Below are 12,465 nucleotides of genomic sequence, written 5' to 3'. Positions count from 1 at the left end.
ACAACAGATACAGTTGTGTAAACAGGAAATTCATTATAAGTGTTTCTCTCCAGAACAGCCTTCAAGAAATATTAGTTGCAAAGGTGTAGGATTTAGAAACAAATCATTTTGAAAGCAGAAATAAAAACTTGATAGGAATTTTATGCTTGGGGGCGGGGAAAGAGAGTAAACAGCGCCCCCAAGTGGCAAATATCATGAATTGCATGTTATTCAGTGAAGACTGATGGTAAAGCACCAGTTTAAACATTTTGACATAAAGTAATAAATGTTGGCACCCGTGAGGCTGCAGTTTCTTCTGGCTGAGCTTCTAAAAGACATCAGACCAGGAAAGATTCCCTTTTTCTCTTCCTCTTGCCCTTTTGCAGAGGCGCTTCAGTCCCTCTCCATGCACATGGAGACAGAAACGCCTTCTGATGTTTGCACTGAATATCAGAACCGGAACCGGAATCACGTTTGGAAAGTTCGATTTTCTTATAAAGCCATATTTATAAAGCTCATCGTCCTGCCGGAGAGAAACTGAGCTCAACAGACTTTTATTCCTCCTTTAGACGGAGAGATGGTGACGTCATTCCGAACAGCTGGCGGTGAGAATGAAACCACTGGAGGTAAAGGTCTTCAAGTTTCATGTTTTAAAGTTTTAAATAAGTTGCCTTATACTAATATTTAATATCTTGTGTTCAAAACTGTGAGTCATGTTTAAGAGTTAAACAGGTGTAGTGCTAGTTTTACCGAGGCATGTAACGATTCACCATTTGATTCGATTCACGATATTGGGTTCACGATAGTTTTTGAAAAAAAATTATTACCAAGAAAAAAAATGCACCATTATTTGGTTATTTTACACTTTACCATACCACTGGAACTAGGGTTAACCCCTAACCTTTAAAGTGCATATCCTGGACCAATTTTTTTTTTTTTATATATATATATATATATGAAAGTCTGTCCCTTTACACACTCATCCAGAAGGGTAATTTTGCACAAGTCCATCTGTCTACAGCAGAAAAAAATAAATAACAAAACGCGTCTGGAAAAATCCCAAGGGAGTCTGGAGCCAGATTCGTGACGTCACCTGCGGAAGCGCCAGCAGGCTGTGCGAGCTTTGCACGGTTTCAGTGCACAGCCTGTGTAGACCAAGCGCTCCCATTTCTCTCTCATTGTCCGGTCTTTTGGGAAACGATTGGTGTTGCTACACCCTCCTACGATACATCTGTTAAACATTTTAATAATTACATGATAACGTTGAAGAAATTTGCAGAAAACCACCAGGTCGTTTTCTCATAAACAAACCAGCGCTGACGTAGGATTCAGAAGGAGGCGTCCCGCACGCGACGTCACAAAAATCAATGTATCCCGGGAAATCCAAATGCCACGTTTTTTCAGAGGCGGACAAATTCACCTCAAACGGCTTGATTTTCAACTGAATTTTTCTGGTATTGCGCAAGGTAAAAAAAAATTGCGCAAAATGCGACAGATATTTGACCAAAGTTTACTATAAAATAAGAGAATTACATTGATCTTGCTCCTGAATTTACCCATGATATGCACTTTAAAGATAGACCACCTTTCAGATTTTTCAAGTCTAGGTCATAAAAAGAATTTATTTTTTCCTGCTTCACCATGACCCAATACAAGATACTACGTCATGCATCACGTGGTGGGCTTTCCCCGTTCGCGCAAGGCATTGTGGGATACAAATTTGAAACAGGAGAGAAAAATGGAGGACGTTAGTGTGTGAATGAAACGTGAAAGAGCGACTACAGTAACGGAAAGAAAGCGAGAAGAAAAGATGTTATGTTATATACGAAGGAAAGGAAACGCAGGACCAAACTAATAAATATTGGCGCTCAGCAAGCACCTCGGTGTGATCAGCTGTTCGTTTAGCGACAGAATGATGGAACTGTCAGTGCACGCTCAAAGGGAAACCTGCGCATGCGCACACGGACTTCCTCTGTCTGCTTGACTGCACAAAGCAAACTATTTCATGCACATTATTTGCTTTAATCCCCTCAAATTAAATAACTTCCCAGCCACAGAATGGCCTGATATTTTGTGAGATATTACAGAAATAAACATATATCACAATCACCACATTTCAGACGGAACTAAGTTTCACCGATTTTATGAAATTGAAAAACCGTATTGCTTTAACCTTAGATTTTTGAATACGCAGTATGGTAAACTGTAAAGTCGCCATTATTTTCCTATTCCCTATCAACTCAAATATTCCTTTTGTTTAATAATAATAATAATAAAAGCTTTTATTCCATTTTCTCAAGCTACCTGATGGCAGGTCCAGCTCTGACGTCCATCAGAGTTTCTAGGGAACATTACAGTAGTGGTTTCCCGTTGCCTTCTACTGGATTCTTATCGAGGTTTTCTCCTCTCAACCATTCTCACACTCACACCTATGGACAATTTTGAGTAGCCACTTAACCTAACCGCATGCCTTTGAACTGTTGGGGAAACCGGAGCACCCGAAGGAAACCCACGGGGCGAACGTGCAAACTCCACCCCCATCGGTTGCTGGGGCTCAAACCCAGAACCTTCTTGCTGTGAGGTGACACTACACCACCATGCTGCCTATTTTCTTAATAACCAACAATAAATATTTACAAACATTGGGACAACTGCACTTTAGTGACACCCTCGCTAGATCTGGTCAACAAATAAGTGGAATCATTCTTATATAAGGAGTGTGTGAGAACCACAAAATCGCGTTAAATGAGGTAAAATCAGTAAAATAACCACAAAAAAAGTTTGGGTTTTGTAATCTTTTGGGATACATATATATAGGCACATAGTTATAATCCACCCATCCGTTTCCTTCCGCTTATCTGAAGTCAGGTCGCGGTGGCAGCAGGGTATTCCAGGCGTCCCGCTTTCCAGTTCCTCCTGGGGGATCCTAGGCCAGATGAGATAGTTGTAATAATTTTGGAAATATATCCAGACACGGGCGGCACGGTGGTGTAGTGGTTAGCGCTGTTGCCTCACAGCATGAAGGTCCTGGGTTCGAGCCCCGGGGCCGGCGAGGGCCTTTCTGTGTGGAGTTTGCATGTTCTCCCCGTGTCCGCGTGGGTTTCCTCCGGGTGCTCCGGTTTCCCCCACAGTCCAAAGACATGCAGGTTAGGTTAACTGGTGACTCTAAATTGAGCGTAGGTGTGAATGTGAGTGTGAATGGTTGTCTGTGTCTATGTGTCAGCCCTGTGATGACCTGGCGACTTGTCCAGGGTGAACCCCGCCTTTCGCCCGTAGTCAGCTGGGATAGGCTCCAGCTCGCCTGCGACCCTGTAGAAGGATAAAGCGGCTAGAGATAATGAGATGAGATGAGATATCCAGACACACAAAGTGGCTGCAGTTGCAGATTTGCATATTGTAGAAGCGCTCTATGAGTGCACTTCTAGTTGGCGTCTGTGTAGGAACCAGAGCGTAAGTGGAAACGCATACAGGGACAATAAATACAACACGACAACAACATAAAGAAGACAACTGCACATGTGAGCAGTGTATTTTCTCGTTACATTGAGCGTTTCAGTGGCGTGAGGTCGGATAAACCAGCATCCGTTACCCATTCAGACTTGTTCATGTGCTATAAGTTTATTATTACTTATATTGTGCATGTTTCATACGAATATGTTACATATAGTATAATAATCTAAAATTGCTTAAAAGGGAAACCTAGAACATAACTAGAAATGATTTTAAAATGTAATAAAACTATCAAAATATATTCATAAATGATGAAAAGCCTCTTTAAAAAGATAAGTCATGAGTAATTTCTTAAAAATATCTGCAGATTGTGTGTTGCGAAGCTCCCTCGGTAATTTGTGCCATAGTTTAGGTGTCGCAGATACAAAAGCGCGGTCACCCAATGTGGTGAGTGTTCTAACACTGTAATAATAGTTCACTATTGGACCTTAGGCTATAACGTGATGGCGTTCTAATAGCAATGAGTTGTAGTGTATCGTCCGGGGCGAGGCCATGTATAGCTTTGAGTTAACAATATTTTAAAATCAATGCAAAGTTTAATGGGCAACCAATGTAAATCTTCTAGCACTGGCGTAATGTGGTCAAAATGCAAAGTGTTACAAATAAGCCTAGCTGCCGTATTTTGAGGCCTTTGCAGCTTTTGTAGCCGAGTCATGGGTTGTCCAGAGAGTAAACTATTAGAAGAGTCTAAACCAGGGGTTTTCAAAGTGTGGGAGAGTCGGCCACTCCTCAGAGAGCAAATAAACAACAGCGCCCCCCTTACAATTTTTGTTGTTGCTATACTTAATGTTCTATTCATATTTAAAAAAAATGGTTGTTGTACACATTATTTTTTTCTTTTACACATTTTAAACATCTGTGCTTTTTAAAACATTTTTTTTACACGTTTTAAACATCTGTGCTTTTTTAAAAAAAACATCTTGTTTTACACATTTTAAACATCTCATAGCATCGTTAGCTAGCACCTCTTGGTAGACAACACACTGTGGCAGTGGAGCATTTTCAGATCCAGTCCATGAAAATCCAAACTTTAAATAATCGTGGTCATACTTCCTTCTTTTTCTGCTTGGCCCAGACTCTGTCTCCTCACTCACTGTAGCTTTAGGTACTAAAAATCGATCCATTTTGTCTCTGGCAAAGGCTAGCTGAAGTTCGCTAAATGTCCGCAATAGTAACTTATTCTGGTTTATTTTTCCTCATGTTGCGCCCCCCCGAAGAACTCTGGCGCCCCCTAGGGGAGGCGCGCCCCACACTTTGAAAAGCCCTGGTCTAAACAACTGGTTAGCAACACGTTCACTAGGGCCTTTGCACTATCTTGGCTTAAGAATTTCCTTTCTTAAAAAGTCGCAGGTTTCAGAAGTGAGTCTATGGCTGCATTCCAATCTGCATACCACTGTAGTAAATCTTAAACTTGCTGTTGCAGTGACTGAATATTTATTACATCATGAACTGGATGGCTGTAAGGCTGTACTGATGTATTGTGGAGTGTAGCCCTTATTCTGCACTGCTCGTCTCCTTTAGTTGTTGGACATGGAGACACAACTGCAGCAAGAGGGTCTTTGTTTTGAGGCCTCTTCCGACTTGGAGCGATTGGACTGTCTGTGGCGCCTCTTTATCGAGAAGGACAACAGTGTGAGGAAGTTCACTCAGGAACTGCAAACTAAACACGCTGCTGAAATCAGCACGGTACGTTCTGAGTAATCAAGCAACGAGTTAGCCTAAAGCAGATCGAGAAAATCTCATTCTGGATTCAAGACCTTCACTGAGAATACCATTACGCTAAAACTGTTGGGGGGAGGTTGGTACTTTTGGCAGCAAAACGCGTCTTCCATCTTAAATGTACTGAACGTGTGTGATCATGCCCTCACAGTTTCAGCTATACATCCGGAATCTCTCCAAGACTCGAGATTCGATGGCACTGGAGCTCGAGCGGGAAAATGAAATGCTCCGCTCCAATCTGATCGAGATCAATCTGCAACAAGGTTCACTTTCTTTCCAATATATAACAGAAACGCCTTATTATACTTCTTCAGTAAACACTAATCTGCTTCCATTGGTGCACACAGAGGCTCAGAAGAGTGAGATAGCGGAGATGTTGGTGCAGGAAGGTTTGGCGGAGCTCATAGCCAGCAGCCTGAGTGAGCAGGTGGCGTACCTCCTTGCAGACCAAGCTGCTCTCAGGGAGAAGATTCAAGCCCTGGAAGATAGGGACTCGGATACCCGAAATGTCCAGTGTGCTCAGAAGCAAAGAACTCCTGATGAAAATGCAGAAAAGGTGAGATTTCTCACAAAAAAATATATTTTATTGTTAAAGCAATGTGACAAAACGTTTTGGCTGTGAACCTTATTCTCCTCCACAAGGTGACACCACTGCAACGTTGGTGTTCTTGGAAGAGGAGTTTTAGGAAGGCTTCACAGGCCACGAAGGTATGTTCCATTTGGATAAAATTCTTGGAGAAAATTTGAGTTAATTGACCTTCCCCATTGCATTTCTTGCTTTATTAATATTCACATGCGTTCGCTCACAGATAAAGATCCTGTTTATGCTTGTTCTGTCGCCTTGTTAGGATGATAACCAAGCCACAAAGGACAAAACTTTTAAGGACGGAGAGCGGAGTTTGCTGGAGAGGGACCTGGACGAGGCCTCCACCAGGCTGAACCTGGCTCACAAGGAGATCCGCCGCCTCATTGACGAGCTCGAGTCGGCTCACGTGACCAAGAAGACCTACGGTAAGAGCTTCAGAAATATTCTCGCACGTTTGTGTGTTTCTGAACTACGTGTGCTCAGAAAAAAAATATTTTTTCTATCAGAGTCCGAGCTCCATGGGGCACAGGTGGAAGCTGAGCAGCTTAGGCAGGAGTTGGAGAAGCTGAAACACTGCGGTAACACAAGATCCTCTCACAGTTTTACTGTGCTCATGGTTTCTACAGAGCTGACAGTCTTTAAGATGTTTGGATTTAAACAGTGTAATCGCTGCAGTGAGTTATCAGTGGAAAATAACTGTTAAAAATGGCAGTCAACCTGTCAGTCTGTTCACAGTGAAACCTCACCTTCATGTCATTAGCAGATTAATTACATTATCAGAAGCAGCTTTATTCTATCCACATTCACTGGATACGAGCAATCGCACGCTCTGATTGGCTACTCTACTACTAGGCAGGGGCACAGATACGTTTTTTGAACTGGGGGGGACAAAGCTGCCAGCAAACCAACCCCAACCCCACCATGTGTTGACTTTCTAACTATGCCTGTGTGTTGCGTGAGCGGCAGTCAGTCAACAACTCTTCGCAAAGTTTCCTTATGAAACAATATGCTCGCTGAAATTATGGCAGGGAACGCCAGATTAAACATTAAAACTGCCTTCTGAGCACTGTATCTACAGGCTACCACCGAAAGGAGGCTACCAGAAAGGCATCTCTACTCCGTACGATTTTACTTTCACTACGACATTACTTTGAACAGACTATCAAAAAATTGCAAGGTGATATGATAAAGTAAGGCACAGTTTACTTACAGTCGTTGTTTTTTGAAAAAACGATGCAATCGTTTTCTGCCTTTTCGGTTTGGCACCCTTCATCATGCCGTGTTGGGGTCCTGAACTAGGAGCTGTCCCCGATATGCCTGTCAAACTTGTTGTAGGTAACCATAGCAACCAAGCTCGAGCTCGCAACCTGTGCAGTCTGCGCAGCTCAACCAACCGAATATCAGTCTTTGTTTTGTTTTATGTGAGTTGTTGCAACTATGTATGTACTGCTGTGCACCTCAATAAACCGAATGGTAATTAGTCTTTTGATTTTTCCGTGAGGTTTGCCTTATGCAAAGAAAGACAGCATAGATGTTTTTTCCTCCCTATAAGTGGGGGGGACCGAACGAGGTGAATTTAAATTTGGGTGGGACGAATCCCACCCGTCCCCCCCTCTATCTGCGCCCGTGCTACTAGGATATCCGCTCATATACTATGAGTAGAGAAACACACCCCCCCCCAAAAAAAATATGGAGTACAAGTTTTTGATGGGGCGGCACGCTGGTGTAGTGGTTAGTGCTGTCGCCTCACAGCAAGAAGGTCCTGGGTCCGGGGCCGGCGAGGGCCTTTCTGTGTGGAGTTTGCATGTTCTCCCCATGTCCGCGTGGGTTTCCTCCGGGTGCTCCGGTTTCCCCCACAGTCCAAAGACATGCAGGTTAGGTTAACTGGTGACTCTAAATTGACCGTAGGTGTGAATGTGAGTGTGAATGGTTGTCTGTGTCTATGTGTCAGCCCTGTGATGACCTGGCGACTTGTCCAGGGTGTACCCCGCCTTTCGCCCGTAGTCAGCTGGGATAGGCTCCAGCTCGCCTGCGACCCTGTAGAAGGATAAAGCGGCTAGAGATGATGAGATTTCACTGGTTTGTTTACATGCTAAGCATTAACGATTTTGTTGGACATTTTGTATAAAAGTTTTTTTTATTTATTGAATTTGCAAAAAAATAAAAATGTGTTTCTCAAAATCCAGTGAATGTGGATAGAATAAAAATTATTCCACTCAGTCTAATCGTACATGACTTATAGACAACTCGATTTCGTGGAATAACTTTATTGTAAATTTATTTATTTTTGCAAACCACAAGATGGAGCTGTTTCTGATGCTTCAAGGTTTCAGGGCATTTCCCAATACAGTCATTTCCTCTTCAAGGTTGTAAGGTATGTTTTATGTTCGTAATATACATGACATTTAAAAAAAAAAAAACCTGTAAAACTTGTCCTCAGATTTGGACGAGGTTCAAGCGGTTAAGGAGACGAACGAGCTCCATCATCTGAGGGACACTGTTCACACCATGCATGCAGAACGTGCACAACTCCTAGAGCTGGTATAAAATCACAGAGTTAAAGATAAGAAATTTTATTTTTATTATTATATTCACCAAAACAAAATGTATTTTTTTGAATCATCAGATTGAGAGAAACTTCAAGGAGTTGGACAGTGAGGATGAGGACTTGATCCATGCTTTGACCCAGAAACTGACACCGGTAGTGCAAACATCTCGTTCTCTTAGCCGTATTACATCTGGATCATGTTTAAAAAGTCCTTCCCCCCCCACACACAAGACCCATCACACTCGCCCTCCACCCAAAGGCAAGAACAAGAAAGAAAAGGACGTTCATAAAAGGTACCCTTTCTAATAGACATTTTCAGGGGTTAACATTATTAGCAACAATTTTTTGGTCAACCAGACATCCTGTTTCCCACCAGCTTGAGTCATTCTGATTTTCCAGGTACCCAGAGAAGCTAGAAGAAGGGCTCAGCAGCTTGCAGGAGCTCAATCTGAAGTTCGAGGCAGAGCTTGAGCAGGAGACTATGATGAGAAAGAAGATTAAGGAGGCAGAACAGCAGATTTTGGAGCTCCAGGACACCACCAGCAGCATGCAGCATCTTCAGCAAAAGGTGTGGGTTGAATCAGAAACATCTCAAGCACATCATGTAACACAGGTGAAAGGAACCAAAATGATAAAAAATGGATTTGAGAGATCAGCAAACCTGAGATGTTTTCTTCTTTACAGAGTTCCCAGGAACAAGAGAACCTGAAGGTATCTAACATGGATTGTGGAGATCATGTAAATTCCACATGGATTGTAGAGGGTCTGCAGGCTGTTTTAATTACCCAAGTGTGTGGTTTTTGTTTTTTTTCCCCTCCTCCAGCCAAAACAGGACATAAAGAAGCTGGAGGACTTTTGTGAGGAGCTCCAGCAGGTCCAAAATAACCTTCACTCTCAAGCTAGGTACAAAACCACGTGTGCACACACCCCTCAGGCATGACCGTCTTTTGTTAAACAGCTCTAACATGACCTGACAGGATTTCCTTGAAGTATTTGTCACTGCTAATGCTAAAGAGATGGCTAGTTTGAGGTAACCTGACTGGATTTCTGAGAGGATTCCTAAATGTTTGTCATTTTTCTGCCAAGTTTAGCCAGCTAGCTAACAATCTGACAGGACTTAAGTCCTATTTGGTTTGTATTTATAATTGTGACCGCTAACAATAGCCACCCAACTAACATGGCGTTAAAATCCTCTCATGTTTAGTCAAACTCTAAACTTTCCTAAGTAATAAAGCTAGCCAGATACAGAACCCTGATTGGAATTTTTTTAATAATATCTTTACAGGATTTCTGAGAGGATTTTCATGCTAACTAACATGAGCTAACCTAGTAGAATTTCTGAGACAACTTTTAATAATGCTTACAATTTTGACTGCTAATGCTAATCTGACAGGATTTTAAAGAAAATGTAAAATGAGATGTTTTATAAATGTAATCTTAACTGCTAGGTAGCTGATGTGTGTTTATTTTTTTAGAAAATATGAGATGATGAAGGTGCACCACAGAGAAAAACTTGGAAAAGCTAAACGGGTGCATCTCCAAGAGCTGACCTGGCGTGATCAGAAGATCACAGAGCAGGAAGGCGAGCTGGACATCCTCACAAAGCGACTTGAGAAGGTAAATCAGTGGTGGTTGATGATGGCGAGACTAGAAAAGAGGCGGGTTACATAAGCATCATTATAAATGAGAGCTAATGTTTCTCACCAGGAGAGTGACCTGGTGAAAATGGTGATGGCTGAGAATGAAGCTCTGCTTCTGACCAAGAAAACGCTGCTTGAGCAGCTGAACGAAGCAGAAGAGAACAGCAAAAACACAGACGACCAAGTTTTTGCTCTGCGGCTAAGGTACAGAATACCCATCAGATCACTGTGTACTTTACAAACAAACTTGGATTAAAAGAATAAGTGTCTTTTCAGGGTTGAGCTCCTGGAGAAGAACAACATACAGCAGTGGGAGATGAACATGCTGAAGTCCGTGCAGATTTTCAAGCTCGAAAGACTGCTGTGGGACATGGAATCTCTCAGAAGCATTCAGGTAGATAATGGAATGTATTATGGTCTGCTCCCCCAATCAGATTGTTCCTTGCATGTTATGCTAACTTTATTATCCACAATGAGTGTCCTGAACACCGACAACCAAGTTCTTCCACTCCAAACGTCTTCATGGAGCTCGCTTTATGTACAGCTGCATTGTAACATACAGTTGTGTTCAAAATAATAGCAGTGCGTTTAAAAACGTGAGTAAAGCTCAAAATCCTTATAATAGTTTTTATTTCCATGCATTGGGAACACTGCACATTATATTCTACATCAAAACATGAAGAAAAATGTATGAATATTTTAATTACTTTACAGAAAATGAAGAAAAATGAACATTGGGCTGTTCAAAAAAATAGCAGTGTCTGCATTTTTCATTACAAACTCCAAATATTTACTGTATAAACTGAAAAATCTTAAGGATTTAGTATTCCTGTGAATCACTAAACTAATATTTAGTTGTATAACCACGGTTTCTGAGAACTTCTGGCACCTGTGAACAGGTATTCCAGCCCAGGATGATTTGACAACATTCCACAATTCCTCTGCATTTCTTGGTTTTGCCTCAGAAACAGCATTTTTGATGTCACCCCACAAGTTTTCTATCGGATTAAGGTCCGGGGATTGGGCTGGCCACTCCATAACTTTCATTTTGTTGGTCTTGAACCCTGATGCTGCTCGCTTACTGGTGTGTTTGGGGTCGTTGTCTTGTTGAAACACCCATTTCAAGGGCATTTCCTCTTCAGCATAAGGCAACATGACCTCTTCAAGTATTTTGATATATGCAAACTGATCCATGATCCCTGGTATGCGATAAATAGGCCCGGCACCATAGTAAGAGAGACATCCCCATATCATGATGCTTGCACCACCATGCTTCACTGTCTTCAGAGTGGACTGTGGCTTGAATTCAGTGTTTGGGGGTCGTCTGAAAAACTGTCTGCGGCTCTTGGACCCAAAAAGAACAATTTTACTTTCATCAGTCCACAAAATGTTTTTCCATTTCTCTTTAGGCCAGTCGATGCGTTCTTTGGCAAATTGTATCCTCTTCAGCATGTCTTTTTTTTTTTAACAGTGGAACTTTGCGGGAGCTTCTTGCTGATAGATTAGCTTCACACAGGCGTCTTCTAATTGTCACAGTACCCACAGGTAACTTCAGACCGTCTTTGATCACCCTGGAGCTGATCATTGGCTGAGTCTTTGCCATTCTGGCTATTCTTCGATCCATTCGAATGGTAGTCTTCTGTTTTCTTCCACGTCTCTCTGGCTTTGCTGTCCATTTTAAAGCACTGGAGATCATTTTAGCTGAGCAGCCCATCATTTTCTGCACTTCTTTACAGTATACGTTTTACCTCTCCAATCAACGTTTTAATCAAAGCACGCTGTTCTTCTGAACAATGTCTGGAACGACCCATGTTTCTCAGGTTTTCAGAGAGAAATGGATGTGCAACATGTGCTGGCTTCATCCTTAAATTAGGGCCACCTGACTGACCTCACTAATTAAACTCCACACTGCTATTATTTTGAACACACCCCTTTTCACTTAATTATTCAATTACACAGACTCAGGAGCATGCATATCATGAATGTTGGTTTTCTATGACTCTACTACACCTACTGGTAAATTATTTGCCATGTAGTAATATAATTTCCACCAAAAACAGTGATTGATCTGGTATTATTTTGAACACAAGTGTAATTGTGTGTCCACATACTTTTGGCCCTACAGTGTTGATGTGTTTCATATTGCGAGTTGGAGCTCGTTTTTGTTTAGAGTGAAGATTTCTCCAACATTTTAGTTCTTCTTTCATACAGTACCTGAGGAAAATTCACAGGAATCACCTCAACGGCCCAAAGCTTCAGGTAAAACGAGTTGGATCCAATTTAGGCTCTTCATTTCTCTCAACAAGACAAGCTAGCATGACCCTGAGTTTTTCTCACTTGCTAAGAAATGTTACAAGCCATCTTTTGTTTACAGTGAAAGGGAGCTTGAAATGTCCATCACGCAGAAGACAACAGACGGCCTATATGAACATCTTTACACACAACCTGGGGTGATGTAAAGGAGGCAAGAACGGTAAAAAGCA

At 41.9% G+C, this 12,465-nt stretch overlaps 1 protein-coding gene across 1 annotated transcript; it reads left to right on the top strand.

Moving 5' to 3' along the window:
• The first annotated feature begins 548 nt into the window (after positions 1–548).
• On the top strand, positions 549–12,449 carry si:dkey-264d12.5 (myocardial zonula adherens protein). The gene is made up of 17 exons (XM_060909950.1): positions 549–605; positions 5,011–5,175; positions 5,360–5,471; positions 5,556–5,764; positions 5,851–5,916; positions 6,057–6,219; positions 6,301–6,372; positions 8,235–8,335; positions 8,421–8,635; positions 8,742–8,910; positions 9,027–9,053; positions 9,166–9,245; positions 9,818–9,959; positions 10,050–10,186; positions 10,259–10,376; positions 12,194–12,241; positions 12,357–12,449. Exons 1-17 carry the CDS (start codon positions 591–593, stop codon positions 12,357–12,359), a joined length of 1,842 nt encoding a protein of 613 aa, XP_060765933.1. The 5' UTR covers positions 549–590; the 3' UTR covers positions 12,360–12,449.
• The last annotated feature ends 16 nt before the right edge of the window (positions 12,450–12,465 follow it).

This window comes from Neoarius graeffei, chromosome 26, assembly GCF_027579695.1.
Source record: "Neoarius graeffei isolate fNeoGra1 chromosome 26, fNeoGra1.pri, whole genome shotgun sequence".
NCBI classification, from domain to species: Eukaryota; Metazoa; Chordata; class Actinopteri; order Siluriformes; family Ariidae; genus Neoarius; species Neoarius graeffei.
This window is presented reverse-complemented; position numbering and strand designations above follow the sequence as displayed.

Bases quoted from the DNA above. Each gene is read 5' to 3' on its own strand.
- si:dkey-264d12.5 (XM_060909950.1), top strand. The intron at 6,373-8,234 runs GTAACACAAGAT...ACTTGTCCTCAG, and splicing joins GGAGAAGCTGAAACACTGCG to ATTTGGACGAGGTTCAAGCG. The intron at 9,960-10,049 runs GTAAATCAGTGG...GTTTCTCACCAG, and splicing joins TCACAAAGCGACTTGAGAAG to GAGAGTGACCTGGTGAAAAT.